The sequence below is a fragment of the Cnephaeus nilssonii genome (assembly GCF_951640355.1).
Source record: "Cnephaeus nilssonii genome assembly, chromosome: 5".
Taxonomy (NCBI): domain Eukaryota; kingdom Metazoa; phylum Chordata; class Mammalia; order Chiroptera; family Vespertilionidae; genus Cnephaeus; species Cnephaeus nilssonii.
In genome coordinates this window covers 7,670,232-7,693,896 of record NC_137076.1, presented here as the reverse complement: position 1 = coordinate 7,693,896, position 23,665 = coordinate 7,670,232, and the positions used below count along the sequence as shown (strand labels likewise).

At 46.3% G+C, this 23,665-nt stretch overlaps 1 protein-coding gene across 1 annotated transcript in view; it reads left to right on the top strand.

The window, feature by feature from the left end:
* The first annotated feature begins 1,071 nt into the window (after positions 1–1,071).
* The window catches only part of RUFY1 (RUN and FYVE domain containing 1), a 62,566-nt gene continuing 39,972 nt past the window's right edge, over positions 1,072–23,665 (top strand). Inside the window, exons 1-5 of the mRNA XM_079772778.1 lie at positions 1,072–1,617; positions 14,201–14,374; positions 15,850–15,967; positions 19,055–19,156; positions 20,672–20,795. Coding sequence (XP_079628904.1) covers positions 14,215–14,374; positions 15,850–15,967; positions 19,055–19,156; positions 20,672–20,795 — 504 coding nt within the window. The 5' untranslated portion in view covers positions 1,072–1,617; positions 14,201–14,214. The remainder of the gene's footprint in view (positions 1,618–14,200; positions 14,375–15,849; positions 15,968–19,054; positions 19,157–20,671; positions 20,796–23,665) is intronic.

Here is a 23,665-nt window from a genome sequence, read left to right as displayed (position 1 = left end):
TGGCAACTCTAACACTCTCCCCACCAATTCCCCACTCAAAACACTGGCCTTCAGGAGCCAGCCAGGTCCTGAAAACTAGCGAAGGGGCTAGACCAAGATGCCTGGAGACACCCCAAGGGGCAGTCATTGTCCACTCTAGCTGTTCACTGCCACCAGGAAATATACCCGGCAGTGCCGAGTCTTCCGATGTTTCAAGAGAAGCCCGAAGTCCAGATGTTTGGCAAGGGGATGGGGGCTGGAGGGAAAAGAGGGTATAGGGGGATAAATGCTGAGAAAGAAAAAAAAGTTAAAATTTTAAAAGAAAAAAATCAGTTTTAAAAGTCCAGATTTTTATGCAAAATCTTTTAATTTCTAAATATCTGCAACAATTTAAAATATTTGAATTTAAGGCCCTGACCGGTAGCTCAGTTGGTTGAGCCTTGCCCAGTACACCAATGTTGTGGGATCCATCCCGTCAGGGCACATGCAAGAATCAACCAATGTATGCATATGTAGGTAAATCAATGTTTTTCTCTCTCTCTCTCTAAAAAATCAATCAACCAATCAATCTTTTTAAATTTCAGCACTTTGGGAGTCAACCCAAACAGTTCTAGTTTGCTGAGGCCACATGCAGCACTTTGCAAAAAAAAAGAAAGGTCAAATGCTAGTGAAATTTGGGTTTCTATTTTGTCAAATTTCCTTCGTTTCCAAGTGACAAAATAGCCGGTAACTCTTACAAGGGCAGAGCGCCTGGCCCACGCCTCGCGGTTGGGTCCGCCCCGTGCTCCTCCCTGCAAAACCTCCCTTAACCAGGAGGCGGGCTCTGTCTCTGTCCCCGCTTGACTGACTGACAGCACAATCCGAACCCTTTGCTTCCCGTCCCACCAGGGTGCTTTCCTGCCAACCTGTTGTATTTAATTTAAAAAAATTTTTAATCCTGTTTCCTGCCTCTCCTCTTCGTTTCCTTTCCCGCTCTTTCTAGGGCTGGTCCTGAAGACTGCTGCGGAAAAATGACGAAGTAGAAAAAGGAAACTATGAACTGAAAATAAAAAAGAGGAACTCGTGTCCCAAAGAAAACGAAGTCGGGGGGCTGTGTTCCAGGCCGGGCTGGGCGGGCCCCGAAAGGGGAGAAAGCCCAGGTACCCGCCCTCACACACACCCCCCCCCGCGGGTGCGGAGGCGGGCGCTGCTCAGGTGATGACGGGGTCCCCCCCGCCCCCCAAACCTGCCGGGAGCGGGAGCGGGAGCGAGGAGAGAAAGACGCGCCCGAAGGAAAGCCGGACGGCCAGGGCGCCGACGAGGACGCCCGCTCGCCCGCCCGCGGGAGGCGCCACCCGCGCGGCCACGTGACGCGGCCACGTGACGCGGCCAAGATGGCCGCCAGCAGGGGCGACGGCGGCCCGGCGAGTGGGGGCCGGGGCCGGAGCCCGGAGAAGACTTCGAGGTGGTGGACAGGAGCCAGCTGCCAGGCCCGGGGGACCTGCCGAGCGCGGCGAGGCGGCGGGCGGCGGCGGAGGGCTGGTCCGCGCCCATCCTGACCCTGGCGCGCCGGGCCACGGGCAACCTGTCGGCCAGCTTCGGGGAGCGCGCTGCGCGCGGCCGAGGGGCCGGACGGCGCGGAGGGCGCGGCGCGCGCAGGTAGGCCGGTGGGGTGCGCGGCCCCGCGTTCCCGGCGGAGGGGTGGGCCGCGACGTCGCGGGTCGGGAGCCGGCCGGCCGGGCCTCGCTGGGGAGTTCCCGTCTGACTGGTCCTGTTTGCTCCGCTCCGTGGCCGCGCCCCAGATGAGCACGTGGGCTTGGGGGGGCGGGTGTTGGGCTCCCACGTGCGTTCCCACAACAACATCCTTACTCTCCTGGTGCGCTGTAGGAAGATGTCTGCGCTTAGGTTATCTGTATGAACTTCAAAAGTGCTTGGTTAGTGACTCGGGGTTCTCTGCCCGCCCGCGCGCTCCTGCAGGTGTGGCCGCCCCGGGACTCGGCGCGGGCGGAGCTGGGGGTGCGGGTGCGGGCGAGCCGGAGCGCACGCTTCCCAGCCTGAAAATTGGGACATGTCTTTTTTTCGCCCCATGATCTCTCATAGTCCTTACAGCCCTTGTCGTCTAGAAAGCGTTTGAGCACCTTTGTGAGGAGAGTGGGAACATGACCAGTGTGACTTTCGGGGCTGCCGGTGGCTGGGGGCGGCCTGTGGCTTGGCGGCGAGAGCGTTTTCTTCTCCCCGGGAAGGGTGTGGGACCCAGCTGGCTGCGGGGCTCCGCTCCCCGAAGAGTCCGTGTGCCGGGAGGTTTCCTGACCGAGCCCTGTCCCCCGGGAACTTCGCTGTAGAAGTCACACCGACACCGGAACAGTGAATTGTGAAAATTTCAGGGGTTAAGAGAAATTGAGTCAAGTTTTAAATTGGGCTTGAGATTCTGGCAACGGAAAGTAGTTCTAGAAGGTAATGAGAAAGGCTGTTCAGCCAGGTTTCTGGTTCCCACTTTCTGGTTCCCACAAGCCTGCCAACTTTGTGCAGACCCTGCTGTTTGCCTACCCCCCCCCCCCCCCCCCCCGCACTGGCAGTCCTGAGAGCCGAGGCCTGGGGTCTCCTGGGGCCTCTCCGATGGTTCATGGCATGTAGTAAGCAAACAAATTCGTCAGGGCCTAGCGCACAAATGCATACAGGGTTGGGGAAAAGTAGGCTTACAGTTGTTCATACGGAAAATAATACAATGATTAATAAATAATAATACAAGAATAGCCCTAACCGGTTTGGCTCAGTGGATAGAGCGTCCGCCTGCAGACAGAAGGGTCCCAGGTTCGATTCCGGTCAAGGGCATGTACCTTGGTTGCGGGCACATCCCCAGTAGGAGGTGTGCAGGAGGCAGCTGATCGATGTTTCTCTCTCATCGATGTTTCTAACTCTCTATCCCTCTCCCTTCCTCTCTGTAAAAAGTCAATAAAATATATTTTAAAAAATAATAATAATACAAGAATAAACTTTTCTGTACTTACAACTGTAAACCTTCTTTTGCCCCACACTGTATTTGAAAAATACTTGTTTTCCATTTATGGTAGATGAATAATAGCCAACACTTATTGTGCTTCCTAAGTGGCAGATTTTATCTTAACTCTACATGCATTAATTCATTTTATCTTCACAATACTGCCTGATAGCAGGACTGGCTTCATGGTGTACAGCCGATGCAGGCTGTGGTTAGTGTGGTCACCCAGGACTGGCTCTGAGCAGTGCCCCATGCTTGAAATCCTCAGTAATTATATCTCTGAATTTGTGTTTTGTAAGTGAAGTCCCGTGGAGCAAAGGAGCATGTGGGGAAGCGGAGCCTGGAGCTGGGCTCATGTGTGGTTCCCCCTTCCACTGCCTCCTTGGGACAGTTCTCAGCCCCCCCCCCCCCCATCCCCCGGCCCAGTAAGGACTGCCCTGGGGCTTGTCTCTACCCCTCCCTGACGCTGCTCCATGACCACTGCTGGCCCGGGGTGGGGGTGAGGGTGAGGGTGGGTGGGTGGAGGTCACACCTTCTGAGTCTCAGGGGGCAGTCAGGCTGGCAGCACCACAGCATATTAGGCAGGCAACTGGGCAGGGGCCTCACACCACCCCAACCAGACAAGACTGTATCCCTGCAGGAAGTTGTGATGCCTTAGACCAGTGGTTCTCAACCTTTCTAATGCCTCGACCCTTTAATACAGTTCCTCATGTTGTGGTGACCCCCAACCATAAAATTATTTTCATTGCTTCTTCATAACTGTAACTTTGCTACTGTTATGAATCGTAATGTAAATATCTGTGTTTTCCGATGGTCTTAGGCTCTACAGCAGCGGTTCTCAACCTGTGGCTAGCAGGGTCGCCTAAGACCATCAGAAAACACAGATATTTACATTACAATTCATAACAGTATCAAAATTACGGTTATGAAGTAGCAACGAAAATAATTTTATGGTTGGGGTCACCACAACATGAGGAACTGTATGAAAGGGTTGCGGCATTAGAAAGGTTGAGAACCACTGCCTTAGACCCTATGAAGGGGAGATTGACGTCCTCATCTCTGCCCATGTAGCCAGCCCCAGGTAATGGGTACCATTATTCTCCCCTTTTTATAAAGAGAGAAACTGAATTAAAGAGAAGTAACTTGACCTGGTTACTTAGACATGGCAGAGGCAGTACCAGAACCAAGACATCTGCCTCTCGAGACCATGCTCTCAGTCAGAATACCTCAATGCCTCGACGCCTCTAATTTTATAAGTAAACTAGAGGCCCGGTGCATGAAAATTCATGCACGGGGGTGGGAGGGTCCCTCAGCCCAGCCTGCCCCCTCTCACAGTTCGGGAGCCCTCAGGGGATGTCCTATTGACAGCTTAGGCCTGGGGAGCGGGCCTAAGCCACAGTCTGGCCTCCCTCTGCGGGAGGCAACTGGGCCGATCAGGGGAAGGTGCCGCCCCCATCACCCCGCTGCTGCTGCCACTGCCGGCCATCACAGCCGCCTGCCCTTGGCCCTTGCAGCCGTCCCGGCTTTGTCCGGAAGGACGTCTGGAAGACATCCAGTCTATCCAGTCTAATTAGTATATTACCCTTTTATTAGTATAGACTAATGGCCCAGTGCATGAATTCATGCACATTGAAAGGAAATTAATTAGAAGAAATATTTTAATATTGCTCTTCGCCCTTTCTTTATAATAGAAGTGTCAACTAAATTCACGATCAATAATGACAGATCAAAATACACGCATGCGATTGGTGCCAGTGAAAGCTTTATATGTATCACACATGTGCGCGTCAACTTAGCCTTTTATAGATATAAGAATAAACTTGCTTAATTAGACCTGCTTTCTGATTTAGCTAAACTTTTTCCAGCCTAACTTCTCTTTCAGGTAATTGTCAGCAACACAGTAGTAAATATCAACACAAAGCAGATTATTATTGTAGATCACGCAGGGAGAACAATGGGTAATATATTGAACAGCAGCAGTGTTTGACTATATTCTGCGCAGTGAGAAAACCTGAAGTCATTTTCAAGGTCCACCATTTCTTACTTCTTTACAGTTGGGTCAAGTTTCTAAGCTTTCTAAATCTCTGTTTTCCAGCTAATGAAAAGAAAATAGGATTCCACCAAGTCTTCTATCTACCTACTCCAGGACTTCTGTAAGGATCAAATGAGATGAGGCACAGGAAAATGCTTCACAGACATTTGGTTAGAGTGTGAAATGTTTGCACCTGGCTATAAAGGAAGTCTTGTTCTGGGCTGAAGAAACTCCAAGGAGGCTAGTCACTAGGGAGAGGAAGCCAGGTGTTGCTACGTGACATCATTACCCGGCACCCACAGTGACCATTTCCAGGCTGGGCTGGGCTGTGGGCCGCATTTTGTGCCATGGGGTCTTGGCAGGGTTGGCTGCGATTTGGTGGGGTGTCACTCCAGGGTGGTGGTGGGGCCTGTGTCCCACTTGGGGAAAGCCAAGTGTTGGTTTGTTGGCGCCGGGTCCATGGTGCTGGCCAGTGCGTGTCGTGGCAGCTCCTGCATTGAATGTCGCCCCCTGGTGGTCAGTGCATGTCATAGTGACCGATCGGACACTTAGCATATTAGCCTTTTATATATATAGACTAGTGACCCGCTGCATGGATTCGTGCACATTGAAAGGAAATTAATTAGAAGGTGGCCGGCGGGGTGGGACTGGGTGAGACATGCTGGACATGCCCTGGAGCTAACCTCCTGCTGTCCCTCCCTGGCTAGCTGCACCTGGGGTGGTACCGTGGCTTGAGAGGCATCTGCGAGTGAGCGGGGTCCCTCTGGCAGGTGGGGTTCCCTTAGCCTGGCCTGCGGGGATCGGGCTGAAACCGACTCTCCAACATCCCCCAAAGGGTCCTGGAGTGCGAGAGGTGTGGAACGCAAACACAAGTGTGCAGTAAACCAGATTTGGGGCTGACAGTGCCTCAGCAACAACATAACCCACAGCCGAAAGTGGAATCACGTGGCCACGCGAGGAATCGGGCTCCCTTCTCTCTGGTTTTGGGGTGCGTCACCCGAGAACTGCCATTGCCAAGTCGCTGCAGCTCGGCAGCTCCTGAATTGAGCATCTGCCCCCTGGTGATCAGTGCACATCATAGCGACCGGTTGGACAGTCGGACATTTAGCATATTAACCTTTTATATATAGATTGCCATAACATATACATATGGATTTTTTAATTAGACAATTTATAGAAAATCAGATCTGCTAAAAATTGTGAACATGGGTTACCAAGGACCGAAATGTGGGGAGGAGCTGGGAGGAGCTGTGTAGCTAATCCCCAAGGTGACCTGGATTTGAAGCTCTCCAGTAGGACAGGAATGGGGGTAGGGAAAGAAAATGGACCCATGGACCCTGGGCATCACACTCGGCAGAGGCCTCAAAAAATCAGGTTCAGAGAAGACAGCAGCATCCTCCTCCCTTCCCCCCAAGCCAGGGCCTGCTCATTCCTCTTTCCCCTTGATCTGCTTCCACAAGCAGTGAGGACAGAGCTTTCTCAAAGGAAGTGGTGAAGAGCAGAGATCCAACTTGAGCAGCACTCTTGCCCGATAAAATTATTTTTGTAATAGAGGTTAAAGGGAAATGAGGTAGAATGTTGTGGAGTGCTCTGAATATCTCTTACGATGCTGTCCTATGTCGGGCCTGGTAGCACAGCACGCCACAGTGCTCCCCATTGCATTCGCATTGTTGTCTTGTTTTGGGGGGGGGGGTTGTTTTTTCTTAAGATAATAAATGTGCATGGTAAAACAACAACAACAGACATACAAAAGAAAACCCGTGGAGAGGAATTTCTCCATCCCAGCAACTGTTCCTGTGGCACGTCCCTTCATCTCCACACACAATTCTCACACAAACCACAGGGCATACACACAAGGTTCCATATCTTGCATTGTTATTCATCCTCCTCCTAAAGAATGAATAACAAAACACACATGTTTACAGAATTAATGTGCCCAGCACAGTGTCTTGCACATGGGTACTCACTGAAGAAGGCACTCTTTGATTTTAAAATTATATATTTGCCATTGGGTAGGTGGTAGGTATGCCTTTCTCTGTTTTCTTCCTTGGCAAATTTTATTTTGTGGTGCAACTTTTTCCAAAGGGAAGCATGATACTTTTTCCCCTTCGCATTGCTGACCTCCTTAAGTTAGCCATTGACATAAGTATAAATTAGGGAAGTGTAAAAACCGTTTTCTTGCTTGTCGGTGTCAGATGACACCATACTGTAAGATAAAATACTTCAAGAAACCAAAGGGCTACTCAACTAAAACTTACATCTACCTGTAAGAATCTGTCCTTTCACTATAAAATTCAGAACCCAACAAAAAAGCCTGTTCAGCCCCCTCCCCCTCCTGAGTACTTATTCTCTCTACCAGATGTTACAGCACGGGCAGCCCTTTGAGCTGTTTGTGGCTGCTGGTTTGTATTTTTTTCTATCTTGAAGGTATAAAAGCGTTTTTAAAATGTTTGGGGTTTTTTAGGCAATTAGCAGGTTTTACATAAAAATGCAGGACCCCAGTTTCTGAAACCTCTACTGATAGCATTTCTCCAGCAAGAGGGTCTGAAGCTCAGCCCCTCTCTGCTGTGCTCATTTAGGTCACAGGCCCACCCTTCTAAAAGGGTCACGGTTGAGATCCCTGATTAGACCACTTATTTGGCAATCCCATAAGTGTAGAATTTTGTGACATTCTGTGTGTTGTGTTGAATTATTATTAATGAAGCTTAGAGATGTGAAAAGCATGGCCAAGGTCACAAACCTAGTAAAACTGAGAGAGAGACCAGGTTGAAGATCCTCCCACTCCAATTTTCCATAATTCTAAGTCGAGCATGTGTGGGAATAGGTGACTCACCAACCAGGGGTGGATGAGTTGGCTGCAGTGCACTGCCATTCCCAGCCACAGTGGTGGGAGCCGCTGCCACCCCAGCTCTGACCACCTAAACACTAGTCTCCACGTTGTTTGCTCACATGACCCCCTAAAGAAACTTCAACTTTTTTTATTACTTTAGAGAGAGAGGAAGGGGGGACAGAGAGAGAGAGAGAGAGAGAGAGAGAGAGAGAGAGAGAGGAACATCAATTTGTTGTTCCACTTATTTATTTATTCATTGGTTGTTTCTTGTACATGCCCTGACCCAGGTTTGAACCCGCAACCTTGGTGTATCAGGATGATGCTGTAACCAACTGAGCTACCCAGTCAGGGCAAGAAACTCCAACTTTTAAAGTTGACATATAAAGTTCTTCATCATAATTTTAAAGTTTAGAATACGTTTTCGGGCTCATTATAAATGTTGACTTTCTGAAATAAAACTATTACATCACTTTTAAGTGTGTCAAGTGGTATGTAAATACCTTAATGATTTGATAAGCACTAGCATTCATCTTAAAAATAAACATGTTTTTGAATATTTAAAAATTTTACATTTTTCCCTTCTTTTACCCCTTGAACTTGAATTCCCATTCCACTTCCATATGTTTTATAATTTTTTATTGGTCATCCTATCATATATCTCAGCCAAAAATATGTAAATAAAAATTTAATAAACTTTTCTTGTGACTAAAGCTCTAAGTGTATAAAAAATTTTTCTTCTGGAATGTACCATTAAAAGTATTGGTGATGATAAGTCAATACAAGGAATTTAAATATAATTTTATAAATAATCATGCATATGTTTTTCATGGCATTGCCTCTCTTTTATTTATTTTTTTTTTTGCTGTATTTCATGTGCTTTTTTATTTTTTTTAATTTAATAAATCTTTATTGTTCAGATTATTACAATTGTTCCTCTTTTTTTCCCCCATAGCTCCCCTCCACCAGGTTCCTACCCCACCCTCTGCCCTTACCTCTCCCCCACTGTCCTCATCCATAGGTGTACGCTTTTTGTCCAGTCTCTTCCCGCACCCCCCACTCCCCTTTTCCCCGAGAATTGTCTTTCTATTCCCCTGATTCTATTATATTCACCAGTTTATTCTGTTTATCAGATTTTTTATTCCCTTGGTTTTTAGATTCACTTGTTGATAGATACATAGTTGTTGTTCATAATTTTTATCTTTATCTTTTTCTTCTTCTTCCTCTTCTTAAAGAATACCTTTCAGCATTTCAAAGAATTCTGGTTTGGTGGTGATGAACTCCTTTAGCTTTTTCTTATCTGTGAAGCTCTTTATCTGACCTTCAATTCTGAATGATAGCTTTGCTGGGTAGAGTAATCTTGGTTGTAGTTTCTTGCTATTCATCACTTTGAGTATTTCTTGCCGTTCCCGTCTGGCCTGCATAGTTTCTGTTGAGAAATTAGCTGACAATCGTATGGGTGCTCCCTTTTAGGTTATTAACTGTTTTTATCTTGCTGCTTTTAATATTCTCTCTTTGTCTTTTGCTCTTGGCATTTTAATTATGATGTGTCTTGGTGTGGTCCTCTTTGGATTCCTTTTGTTTGGGGTTCTGTGCGCTTCCTGGACTTGTAAGTCTATTTCTTTCACCAGGTGGGGGAAGTTTTTGGTCACTATTTCTTCAAATAGGTTTTCAGTATTTTGCTCTCTCTCTTCTTCTGGGACCCCCATAATTCTGATGTTGGTACGCTTGAAGTTGTCCCAGAGGCTCCTTACACTATCTTCATATTTTTGGATTCTTTTTTCTTTTTGCTTTTCTGGTTGAGTGTTTTTTGCTTCTTTGTATTTCAAATCTTTGGCTTGATTCTTGCAATCCTCTAGTCTGCTTTTAGGTCTCTGTATAATATTTTTTTTATTTCAGTCAGTGTATGCTTAATTTCTAGTTGATCCTTTTTCATATCCTCGAGGGTCTCGTTAAATTTATCGGCCTTTTCTAGGAAATTCTTGAAAAACCTCATAACCGTGGTTTTGAACTCTATATCCAGTCGTTTGTTTTCCTCCATTTCCTTCATTTGTGATCTGTTTCTTTGTCTCCGCATTTTAGCTGCTTCCCTGAGTTGATGGAGTGGCTTTGTGTGCTAGGTGTCCTAGCAGGGCCCAGTGGCTCAGCCTCCCCAGTTACCTGAGGTGGACACTCTTGATGTTCCCCTTTGTGGGCTGTGTGTGCAGTCTTGTAGTTAAGCCTAGATTGTTGTTAGTATCACTGGGGGGAGTTGACCTCCAGGCCAGTTGGCTGTGAGGATCAGCTGTGTCTCCGCTGGGAGAGCTTCTGTGCTCAGCTCGGATGGGGCGGAGTCTCAGGGTGGAGCAGACAGCCTTGGTTTCCCGTCAGCCCCTCCCTAAGAGGCCCCGTGTCTCAGTGTCCCGCGGCAATGGCTGCACGCACCTCTGAGAGAAGGCTGCTCTCGAGTTTTGCCCGCTGCCAGGCAGTCCAGTTTCTCCCCAAATGAGTCTGGGTACCCAAAGTCTCACCCGGAACTGGAGTTCAGTGCAGTCGGGAGGTTTTGTTTCCCTCCCAAACGAGAAAGCTAGCCGTGCACTTGCTGCCTGCCCTCTCCATGCACCCCGAGTAAGCCAGCCGCGTATTCAGCTGCCCGCCCTTTCCACGCACAGGTCTCCGCACCTCTGTCCTCCACAGCTCCTCTGGGTCTCAGTGTCCTTTTCTCTTTCTTCCTAGTTGTAGAATTTCCACTCAGCCAGCTTTCCAGTGGTTCTGGACGATGTCCGCTCTGTCTTCCAGTTGCAGTTTTGAAATTGTTGTGCAAGGCAGCAGTATAGGTGTTTCCCTATGCCGCCATCTTGGGTTTTTTTCTTCATGTGCTTTTTAAATATATACATATATATTATTGATTTCAGAGAAGAAAGGAGAGGGAGAAACATCAATGATGAGAGAGAATCATTGATGGGCTTCCTCCTGCACACCCCCTCATGGGGATTGAGCCCGAAATCCCGGCATGTGCCTTGACTGGGAAGCCAACCGTGACCTCCTGGTTCATAGGTCGTCTCTCAACCACTGAGCCACACCGGCCAGGCTCATATGCCTTTCATTCTACATAGTCGATACGGCAGTGGTAGTTGGGGTGGTCTGTTCCTAACTCCTTCAGGGTCAGACTGACTCGGAGCCATTGCCTCTCTTTTAAAAAACATATATATTTTTATTGATTTCACAGAGGAAGAAAGAGGAAGGGAGAGATAGAAACATCAATGATGAGAATCATTGATTGGCTGCCTCCTGCACGCCCCCTACTGGGAATGGAGCCCACAACCCAAACATGTGCCCTGCCTGGGAATTGAACCATGACCTCCTGGTTCATAGGTCAATGCTCAACCATTGAGCCACACCCGGTGGGCAGGCACAATTGCCTCTGTTAAGATGAGCTAAATGGTATTGATTTTTTCATTAGCATGTATCTATAGATGAATATATATGATTTACTGATAAAATGTGATAGGACTCAGCATCAATTTTATTCCAGTTTTTTTGTTTTTATGGATGTAATCCCTGAGAAAGCTGGTTCATATAAATAAGAAATATAGTTTTGTTAGAGCATTGTTGCTCAAGTCTTTGAACTCCTAAGTTATATGCCCCAAATCACATTGATCTACTGTCAGTAATTTTTTTTTTCAAAGCAAATGAAAATCATCTGACTTGCAAGAGAGGATACAACTTGCAAGTGTTCCCCCCACCCGCTAGACCAGGTTTCCTTAACTAAGTGCAATAAAGTAGAGAGGTTTTATAATTTTTATTTCCTGTGCCCATTATCCATTTCATTAAAGTTTCAAATGTGTAAATGTAATACATAGGATTCTCTCAAAATTTAAAAATAATTAAATATCTCAACCTCTGGGAAGTTTTCCAACAAAGGCTTTACCAAGACTTATCTAATGATAATTATGCTTGTAATTATTTTATGTACTTAGTTATCTTGTTTAACCCAGAACACTCAAAATGGTTGGGGACATCTAAATATTATTTCATTACACCTTTGCTGATACAATATGTTTTTACCAAAAGACTTATTTTATGTGTACTTCAAAGCCATTTTCATCAAAAACTTGGAGCTACAGTTTGGCTCATTTAATTTATGAAACATGTCCATGGAGTTAATGGCACGTCCTAGAGTATTGACGCTAGCAGAAAATAATTATTTATAATTGGGGGGGGGGTGTAATTTTCTAAATTCAGGACACCCAACAGAGGACTAGAAGTGTTCCCCTCTCCCCCTGGATAGGTTTCCTTAACTAAGTGCAGGAAAGCAGTGAGGGGTTGAAAGCTCCTCATGTTGTTGGTGACTTAATCATCACAGGCGGCTCCACCACCCTGTGGTGTGTGGGACTGTGTGGGACTTTCTGCACCCAGACCAGTGCATCAAGAGGATAGGGAGTGAATTCTTCTGTGGAATGGGAGAAGAAAAAGTGCCTGTGAAACAGGAAGGTCTGTTCATGGGTTTCCTTAAAACATCTGGGCTTGCCTCGCCCTCTGAAAGACTTCCTGGATAAGTATTGCAATTGGAAGACCACTAGTTTATAGACCGGGCCCATCTTCTGTAACGTTAAATCTTTACAAATTGTTTCTATGGTTATTGGTTTATTCAGGGTGACTCCCCTTGATAAGGTTTTATAATTTTAAAAAATTCTTGATTTCAGAGAGGAAGGGAGAGGGAGAGACAGATAGAAACATCAATGATCCGCTGCCTTCTGCACTCCCCCCACTGGGAATCAAGCCCACAACCCAGGCATGTGCCCTGACTTCCTGGTTCAAAGGTCGATGCTCAACAACTGAGCCATGCTGGCCGGGGAGGTTTTATAATTTTTATTTCCTTTGCCCAGTATCCATTTCATTAAAATTGTCAAATGTAGAAATATAATACATAGGATTCTCTCAAAATTTAAAAATAATTAAACCACCGCCAACCCAAGTGCTTTATTTTTTTCTCTTTCCACAACCAGGATGAAATGTTCAGACGGAGTGTCCTTTCCCAGAGCTAGTCTTAGGTTTTGCAGAGAGTGGAGAATATTTAGTCCCACCCAGGCTGTCTCAAGTCTCAATAATATTTAATTACTTAATGCCTTTATTATATAATTTAGTCATAACTTCATTACTTTCAATTTAGCTAACATATATATGCCCTTTTAACTGTGTCCATATTAATTAATGCTCATAAAGGAAAAACAGGCAAGCAAAGGATTAACACCCGGAATATACAGATCAACCCATGTTAAGACTTAACAAGCAATTCGGAGATTATGAATTTAACGATTAAGCTCAGTATAGTAATCAGACAACTGCAAACTAAAAAACGGTAAGTCCCCCGCCCCATTTCCACCTGCAGACCTTAGGCGAGGGTCGGTGCAGGATCGGAGCGGCGCGGGGCAGAGGGAGGATGACGCCGGGCGCAGAGGGCACCCCCACCCCCACCCCCCACCCCCGCAGAGGGCACCTCCCCTCCTCCCCCCCCCCCCCCCCGCAGAGGGTACCCCGCCTCCTCCCCCGGCCTGGGGAGCTTTCTGGTCGGACTTGTAAGAGTTGAAGGTCTAGCTTTGCGCAGTGGCGGTATCGTAGCCAATGAGGTTTATCTGACACGCGATTATTGCTAATTAGAAAATAAGAAGTTGAAGGTCTACATTTTTACCAAGTTTCTGTGATAACAGTTTCCTGGGTTTGAGGGGACAGTTGGCACGCATATCTAATACTGATTGAACACAAAGTTTTTAAACCTCAAAACAAAGCGACAAGGTTAATGGCATTGAAATGGAAATACAGCTGAGTTTATTTTAACGGTTTTGTTTACAAAACTCATAACTGTCCGCTCATTGTGGACGAAAGGGGGGCAGCAATTTGAATGGGAGTCCAGAACCGAGCGGCCGGTGCTTCCCTGAAGGAACGCGGACGGCACCTTCACGCCGAAGAGCGGGCTCCAGACCCCTCCGGGCCCAGGGGGCACCCGCGCCCGACGGGACGCCCGCGCGGGCTGTGGGCGTGGCCTCTCGGGTTCGTCCAATAGGCACGTCCGCGGGCGGACGCGTTCTGCAGCTTGGGGCGGGGCTTCCTGCTGCTTGCGCCTTTCAGGTGGGCGGAAAATAGAACGCTGCGTGCGGGAGGCCAATCTCAAAACCACCCGAGAGAGGCCGCTGCTCTGCTGTCTGACGCCGGGCCAGGCGGTCCTGGTGCGGCTGTGACCTCCGGGGGTCAGGTGACTGCGGACCCGTTATCCGCACGTTTGCACCCCGCGCTGACCGCCTGCCTCCCACCTGGCTGGCCTTGCCATTCTTGTCCCGCGTCCAACCTCCTCGTCCCGGAGCACACGCAGTCCACTGACAAAGCTATCCCTGCTTCTGCCCCGCAGCTTCCAAGTGCCAGATGATGGAGGAGCGCGCCAACCTGATGCACATGATGAAACTCAGCATCAAGGTCTTGCTCCAGTCCGCTCTGAGCCTGGGTCGCAGCCTGGATGCGGACCACGCCCCCTTGCAGCAGTTTTTCGTGGTGATGGAGCACTGCCTCAAACATGGGCTGAAAGGTGAGCCTGGGGCGTCCGGGGCTCACAGCATGTAGTCATCAGTGCAGAACATTGTTCTGGGTGCTAGGATAACAGCAATGTACAAAACACAAGCTCCTGCCGGCAAGATGGGACATCCTTGAGCCATGCTGTCCAGTAAAAATAGCCATGCAAGCCAGCTGTGCAATGTTTTTTATTTTTATTTTTAAATATATTTTTATTGATTTCAGACAGGAAGGGAGAGGGCGAGAGATATAGAAACATCAATGATGAGAGAGAATTATTGGCTGCTTCCTGCACGCCCCCCACTGGGGATCAGGCCTGCAACCCAGGCATGTGCCTTTGACTGGAATCGAACCCGGGACCCTTCAGTCTGCAGGCCAATGCTCTATCCACTGAGCCAAACCAGCTAGGGCCAATTTTTAATGTTCTAGTACACATTTTTTAAAAATTAAAAGAAACAAATAAAATTAGTTTTAATGATATATTTTATTGAACTGAATATATCCAAAATATTGTGATACATAATCAGTATTTAAAAGCCTTACTAATGAGATATTTTGCATTCTTTTTTATACTAAGGCTTAAAAATCCGCTGTGTTTTACATTTACAGCATGCCTCAATTGCACTAGCATTTGAACAAGTGTTCAGTAGCACATGTGGCTAGTGATAACCTTGGACAGCACAGTTCCAGACCAGGAGGTAGATGATAAATGCAGGAACAAACCAACGTAATTATAAAATGCTACAAATTCAAGGAAGCAAAATGGGTTAAATGATAGAGAATCCAAGAGAAAACCTTTCAGCTGGGGTAAAAGGGGACAGTTTTTCTGGGGAGGTGAAATGTCAACCGAGACATACAGGAGAGGGAGGAGTCAATCATGTAAAGATTAGGGGAAAGCAAAAATCAGAAACAAAAAACAGGTTAAGGGTCCTGAGTGGGACCACCCTTGGCCTGAGGAAGAGATCAGGTAACTAAAGGGTGCTGAGAGGAGGAAAGTAGGACGGGCTAGAACATGTAGGCCTTTACAGGTGAAGAATTGGGTTTTATTCTGAGCGTACTGGGAAAATTTTAAGCAAGGGCAAACATGACCTGATTTCCATTCATAAAAGGCCCCCAGCAACGTGGAATGCGGATTGAAATGTGACAATATTAGGAGCAGGGAGACTCATTAGGAGGTTATTGCAGCAGTTCAGGTGATGTCCATTTGGAATTAAGTGTTGATTTTGGCATCAGGTAGGAAGGAGAAAGGGGAAGGACTTCACAAGGGATCATGTTTTATCTCCTGGGCAGTAAACAACGTGGAGAAAGAGCATAGTAGGTACATCAGAGAATCCGTTTCCAGAAGAAGGGAGAGCTCATCTGTTACTTGGCTCTCCCAGTCCTCAAGACTAAATCTGAAGCATTTATTTGGTTTTTGGAAGAGAGACCATGGACCCCTGAAGACATTTTGCAACCTATTCTTATAACTAACACTTTTGTTTTCCCTTTTAGTTAAGAAGAGTTTTATTGGCCAAAATAAATCTTTCTTTGGTCCTTTGGAGCTGGTGGAGAAACTTTGTCCAGAAGCATCAGATATAGCCACTAGTGTCAGAAATCTACCAGAATTAAAGTGAGTAAGAAGTCATCACACTGACTTGATATTTAGAAAAACTTACCCATTTCTCAATTCCTTGCTGATAAAACATTTCCTAATTTCAAACAAAGTGCATGAGCCACATTCAGGGACAGTGCCTGGCTGGCATGGCTCAGTGGTTGAGTGTCGACCCATAAACCAAGAGGTCATGGTTGGATTTCCAATCAGGGCACACACCCAGATTGCAGGCTCAATGCCCAGTGGGGGGGCATGCAGGAGGCAGCCAATCGATGATTCTCATTCATCATTGAGGTTGCTCTCTCTCCCCCTCTTCCTTCCTCTCTCTGAAATCAATTTTTAAAAAAAAGAAAAGGAAGAAAAATTTAAGTATTAAACTGTACATACTGTTCTGTAGGCTTTTTGTTCCCATTTCATATTAGATTTTAGACCTCTTTCCATATCAGATACTCATCCACATCACTTTTGAAATGGTTACAGCTTTATGTTATCTAGCTCATATGTTTAACGCCTCTGGGCTTCGTAGCTGTCTTCCAATGCTCATCCTCCAAAGAGTGCCGTGGTGACCATCCCCAAGCGTCCCCTGTACATTCTGGTCACTTCCTGAGGCTGTATTCCTAGATGTAGGATTTGGATAACCAGCCATCACCCACCTGCCTGCTGGAAGAGTTGTGACAGTTTACACCCCCACTGAGCAGCCTGTGTTAGTATCCATTTTCCACAACATCCCAACAGTAAATACCTTTTTCCCTATATTGTTTTCTTCCCTTTTACTCTGGTTCTTTTTTCCCCCCTCATCATTTGTTTTTTTTGGGGGGTGGGGGGGATTACGGGGGTGTTCAGAGCCTTTTGCATTGATGAAGGTAGATGAGCCCTGAGGTCACTGGGGTGCACAGCCAGGCTGTGGCCCTAAGAGTGCCCTTGGGTGCAGACACATGACAGCGGTGCCTCTGCACTCCTGAGTGTCACAAAGGCACTTACTCTGCGTAAAAAGAACCTTGTTTTCCTTAAGCAGTGTGAGGTCTATAGCAGGGAGGCTTTATTTCCTTTTTCTAATGTTTAAAACAGGCCTTTTCAAGTTTGCACCTTTGAGATTGGTTGCACAACAATGTGAATGCACTTAACATTACCAACCAATACACTTAAAAAGATAAATTTTATTTCATATGTTTTCTACCACAATTATTTTTTAAAATATATTTTTATTGATTTCAGAGAGGAAGGGAGAGGGAGAGAGAGATAGAAACATCAATGATGAGAGAGAATCATCAATCGGCTGCCTCACCCTAGCTGGTTTGAGACAACCAGCCTAGCCTAGGGGACCCCTACGCCTAACCTAGGCAACCGCTAACCTAGCCTAGGGGACCCCTAGCCTAGCCTGAGGACTGAAGGGTCTTGGGTTCGATTCTGGTCAAGGGCACATGCCCAGGTTATGGGCTTGATCCCCTATGGAGGGTGTGCAGGAGGCAGCCGGTCAGTGATTCTCTCTCATCATTATTGTTTCTATCTCTCTCTCCCTCTCCCTTCCTCTCTGAAATTAATAAAAATATATTTTAAAAAGAATTGGCTGCCTCCTACACGCCCCATATGGGGATTGAGCCTACAACCCAGGTATGTGCACTGACCAGGAATCGAACCGTGACCTCCTAGCTCATAGGTCAACGCTCAACCATTAAGCCACGCTGGCCAGGCCACAATTATTTTTTAATTGCATCTTTGAGCTAATGCCTCAGACACCTTGTGAGACTTCAACACTTTAACAAGCACTGACGATGTTGTATATTAATCTTTGAAAGAATATTTATCATTCTATAAAGCTAACCTAATATTTCCTGGTTCCTGTGAAATTTTATCAAAACAAACAAAGTTTTATCAGATTATATTTGTTCTAGGAATCAGATTTGTGGCTTAAGATTTTCTTCCTCTGTTGTCAAAATAAAAAAAAAAACACACATGCCCATGATACAAAATTCAAACAAGTACCCAGAGGTATATAGTGAGCTAACTGCCTTCCCTGACATTGTGCTCCCTCGACCCCCAAAGCAGCTATTCTTACCGAGTTCTCTGTATTCACAAGCGGGAATGTGTGTACCTCTTGGGCTAACTTGTCTTTGTGTTTTGTTTTATTGTTATTATCCTATATAATAAAGAGGTGATACGCAAATTGACCATCACTCCAACACACAAGATGGCCGCCCCCATGTGGACACAAGATAGCCAGCAGGGGAGGGCAGTTGGGGGGAACCAGGCCGGCAAGGGAGGGCAGTTGGGGGTGACCAGGCCAGCAGGAGAGAGCAGTTAGGGGCGACCGGGCCTGCAGGGGAGGGCAGTTGGAGGCGACCAGGCCGGCAAGGGAGGGCAGTTGGGAGGGACAAGGCCTGCAGGGGAGGGCAGTTGGGGCGGACCAGGCCTATAGGGAAGGGCAGTTGAGGGGGACCAGGCCTGCAGGGGAGGGCAGTTGGGGGCAATTGGGCCGGCAGGGGAGCAGTTAGGCGTCGATCAGGCTGGCAGGGGAGTGGTTAGGGGGTAATCAGGCTGGCAGGCAGAAGCAGTTAGGGGCAATCGGGCAGGCAGGCAGGCAAGCGGTTGGGAGCCAGCATTCCTGGATTGTGAGAGGGATGTCCGACTGCCCGTTTAGGCCCGAGTGGGATCGGGCCTAAACGGGCAGTCGGACATCCCTCAAGGGGTCCCAGATTGGAGAGGCTGCAGGCTGGGCTGAGGGACAAACCCCCCGCCCCCTTGCTGTGCATGAATTTCGTGCACCAGGCCTCTAGTCCTATATAATAAAAGGCTTGTATGCAAATGACCGAATGGTGGAACGACTGGTCGCTATGATGCACACTGACCACCAGGGGGCAGGTGCTCAATGCAGGAGCTGCTCCCTGGTGGTCAGTGCGCTCCCACAGGGGGAGCACTGCTCAGTCAGAAGCTGGGCTCACGGTGGTGGGCCTGAGCCGTCAGTTGGACATTCCCCGAGGGCTCCCGGCCTGCAAGAGGGCTCAGGCTGGGCTGAAGGTCCTATCCCCCCCTCCCCAAAGTGCATGAATTTCATGCACCAGGCCTCTAGTTATGCCATAACAGTTTGTTTCTCTGTTTGAATTCTAGGACAGCTGTGGGAAGAGGCAGAGCTTGGCTTTATCTTGCACTCATGCAAAAGAAACTGGCAGATTATCTGAAAGTGCTGATAGACAATAAACATCTCTTAAGGTAGTTCATCACCTATCTTTGCTTGTCTTGCTTTGAATTAAAATAAGAGTCTATAATGTATAGAGCTTTTATTCAAATTATTATTAGTCATAAATATTCTCTGGCTTAGTTTTAAAAGTTCTATTCATTTTTTTGAGCACGAATATCTGAAAGTTGATATGAATGGCTGAAGATTTATATGACTTTTCATTTGTAAAAGTCATTTTAAAGATAATTCTTCAAAAATACCTAAAATTAGGTAGTTGACAGTATAATCCATTAAATGTCAGCAAAATTGTATTTATTAGATTGGATAATTACAGGGAAAAATTACTTTCGGACTAAATGCTTTTTGTAATATCTTACTGATTTTAGGATTCCATATCCAATTTATAAAATTTTATCTCTTAGCATCAGTAAAGACTGACTAGCTATCTCTGAAATTTGACTGGTTCATATATTTTTTTAATATATTTTTATTGATTTCAGAGAGGAAGGGAGAGGGAGAGAGAGATAGAAACATCAGTGATGAGAGAGAATCATTGATTGGCTGCCTTCTGCCCACTCCCTACTGGAGATTGAGCCCGCAGCCCAGATACATGCCCTTGACTGCAATCAAACCTGGGACCCTTCAGTCTGCAGGCCAATGCTCTGTCCACTGAGCCAAACCAAGTAGGGCTGACTGTTTCATATTTGATATTTATAACTATAAGCAAAAATAATCATTATGAAAGGAATTTTCTCTAGAATGTGAGAATTCATAAGGGAAAAATCTCTCTAGAGTTAATTCTTTTATCTAATTGAGATAAAAATAAATTTTATAGTATGGCCTGCTACTCCAAATTTTTCATTGTTTTCAAGTCATGGTTTATTGTTGAATATTCTTTACATGATAAATACGGATTTCAAGTATGTCATGTCCTTTGTACTCTGAGCACAGTTACACTGAGTAACTTTGAGTTACAGATTTTGTCTAAAAAACTGATTCTTAAGATAGTAAGTTCACACACACACGCACGCACGCACACGATGGTAAATTAGCAGATCAATGGTGACCAGAAGCAGTCAGAGACAGGGGCTGACGTCCCACTGCAAACAGCCGCGGTGGCTGCTGTCAGGAAGTAGGAGCAGCCAGTGTTGCTCCATGGGACATGTGGGAGAGGGAAGAACTTTATTCTTGGGTGTGGGAGTTGTTCTCAGCAATATAGAAGAAGGAGCCTGTAGGGACAGGAGGGGCAGATGGTCAGGAATGTAGGAGCCAAGAGGAGATGAGAAGGGCTGGAGTCCAGGGTCCAAATGGCAGAGTTCTCCATAGACCAGAGGCAGGAGGAGGCCTCTCTAAGCCATAGGAAGGAGAGAGGCCAGAGGAGAAACAGCAACTTGCAGCAAGAGAGGGAAATGAAAGGGAAGGAAGTTCACACAGGGAGCTGCTGGCAGTCAGGCCATGAGCTGAGAGGTGGGAAGGCAGGTTGGGGTGGGGAGAAGGGGTGGTGAGGACATTCCTGAATGGCTCCCCTGGCCACCAATCTCTTGCAGTGAGTTTTATGAGCCAGAGGCATTAATGATGGAGGAAGAGGGGATGGTGCTCGTCGGTCTGCTGGTGGGACTCAATGTTCTTGATGCCAATCTCTGCTTAAAAGGAGAAGACTTGGATTCTCAGGTAAAGCGGGGATTTGGATCCTGATGGAATGACTTCTCTAGGCCAGGGATTTTATGTAGGATCTGCAGACAGTGCTGAACCTCAGGCAGGCACAGTGGGTGTGTGACCGAAGGCTGTGCTGGGGTAGACAGGGAAGCACTGGGGAAGCGTGAAGAAAGCTGGGCAGGGGCGCACAGAAAGCACGCATGCTTGTGAGCAGGAAGAGCTCTCCAAGGCTGGAGCCCAGATGCTCCACAGGGAGGTGGAGGTGAAGGCTGGGTTCAGATGCTGGGCCACCGGTGTCAGGCTGAAGGCTTTAACATTGTCCTTGGAGCTTTGAGAAGCTCTTGGAGGTTTTTAGGCAGTGAAATGATCAGGTCAGAGCTTGAGAACAATCAATCTCACATCCAGGCCATGAGTTAGAAGTGGCCAAGAATAGACACAGTAAAACATTGAGCTGACAAGCCTACAAGTCCAGAAGGTTGGATGAGAAGTGGGGAGAGAGAGTCAGGAGAGGTTTGGGAAATCAGGTTAATAAAATGAGGCACAAATGAAAGTAGTAAGTAAGGTACAGAGAGGTGGGGCAACCCGCTAAGGATGGGAGCAGGTGACCAGGGTTGAGGCCTAAACTCCTGGTGCCTGAGCGGGACAGACACCCTGACCCATCCCTCCCTTGACCCCTCTTCAGGGCAAGAAGGGCCTTCTGCCCACCACATGTTTAGACCTGAAGACTCTAAAGCTTCCCTAATCTCTCCACACCCAGGTCAGCTTATTTTTCCCCCAGTAGTTTTGTTGTTTTTGTGTATTGAACAAATTTTTTTAAATACAGAGGTATGTTTTTGCCCTAGCTGGTTTGGCTCAGTGGATAGAGCATTGGCCCACAGACTGAAGGGTCCCGGGTTTGATTCCAGTAAAGATCCTGGCCGTGGTCGGGGTGGGTGCAGGAGACAACCTATCAGTGTGTATCTCTGACATCAATGTTTCTCTCTGTGTGTCTCTCCCCCTCCCTTCCACTCTCTCTAAAAATTAATGGAAAAATACCCTGGGGTGAGGATTAACAAAAAAATATAAATAAATAAATACAGAGGTGTATTTTTGAAAAGAAACTAAATATCACACATAATCCCATTACTCAGAGATAACTAATTCAGTGTTACATTTTGGTATGTGTAACAGCCCCCGTATTAGCAGGATGTTTGTATGAATGTGTGTGTGTATTTTAGAGAGAGATGTTTGGAGTTGTTTTGTTTTTTATCAAAATATGGTTATTTAAAGCACAATACGGTAATTTTTCTTAAAGAACATATCCCACGTAGCCCCAGTGTCACTGAGATGGTAAGCCATTTTAAGTGGCTGCATAGTATTCCATTTTATGACTGTACCATATTTATTTAACCAATGCTTATTAACTTAGGTTGTTTCCATTTTTTAACAATATTATAAACAGCCTCATACTTCTTTGTACTCTTGTCCAATTATTTCCCTAGGATAAATTTGGGGATTGTTTGTCAAAGTATGCACATTTTGGTGTCACGATGAACACCAGCAAAACATTTTTTTTATAAGATTTTCATGTTTCTGGAAGAATTGAATCGTGGGCTGATAATGAACCAGGGCTACACATTTGGCAATCTATCCATCTATTTCCTTTTTCTTTTTTAAAATATATTTTTATTGATTTTAGAGAGGAAGGGAGAGAGAGAGAGAAACATCAATGATGAGAATGAATCGTGTATTTACTGCCTCCTGCACACCCCCTACTGGGGATGGGGCCCACAACCCGGTTATGTGCCCTTGACCAGAATTGAACCCAGCCCGAGTCCACAGGCCGACGCTCTATGCTCTGAGCCAAACCAGCTAGGGCAGTGGTCGGCAAACTCATTAGTCAACAGAGCCAAATATCAACAGTACAACGATTGAAATTTCTTTTGAGAGCCAAATTTTTTAAACTTAAACTTCTTCTAACGCCACTTCTTCAAAATAGACTCGCCCAGGCCGTGGTATTTTGTGGAAGAGCCACACTCAAAGGGCCAAAGAGCCACATGTGGCTCGCGAGCCACAGTTTGCCGACCACTGAGCTAGGGCACGATGAGCATTCTTGGTCTTTTTCAATCTGATAGACAAAGCAACTGTTCTCAAGTTTACAGTTTTGAGAACTAGGGAGGTCAAGTATTTTTTCTTCTTATATATATTTTTTATTGATTTATTTGAGGGGGCGGGGCGGGAGAGAGAGGAACATTGATTTGTTGTTCCACTTATTTATGCATTCACTGGTTGATTCTTGTATGTGCCCTGACTGGGCATCGAATCCGCAACCTTGGCGTATTGGGGACGATGTTCTAACTAACAGTTACCTGGCCAGGTCAAGTATTTTTTTCATGTTTTATTTGCCATTGATGGTTCGGCTTTTGACTACCTGTTTATATCCTTTTCCCATTTCTCTGAGTTTTTCCCCCTCCCGCCCCTCCCAATCCCCAGTTTCTCAGAGCGGATTTTCTCTGTAGAAATTTTTTGGGGCAATCAATTTTAATGGACTTTCCTTTATACTTTTTAAGGTATTGTGCTTAGAAAGTCCTTCCCCACCTAAAAATTATTTTTTAAATCAACTGTGTATTTTTTACATTTAAATAATCTCCCTGTCATTTGTTTTAACATAGTGTGCAGTATGAGTCTAGATTTCTTTACTAGTGGTAAACCAATTTTCTGAATATCATACATGATATATTATTTTTCTACTAATTTGAAATCCCATGAGGACCAGGGTCTTCACACTTTCAGGGTTTCTTTTTTCCTGCAAATTTTGGACCAAAGTTTTCTGTTTTTCGTCTGCCTCTTACGGTGGGACAACAGCCCTCGAGTCTCAGCTGTCTCCTTTGCCTTGTGCAGTCCTG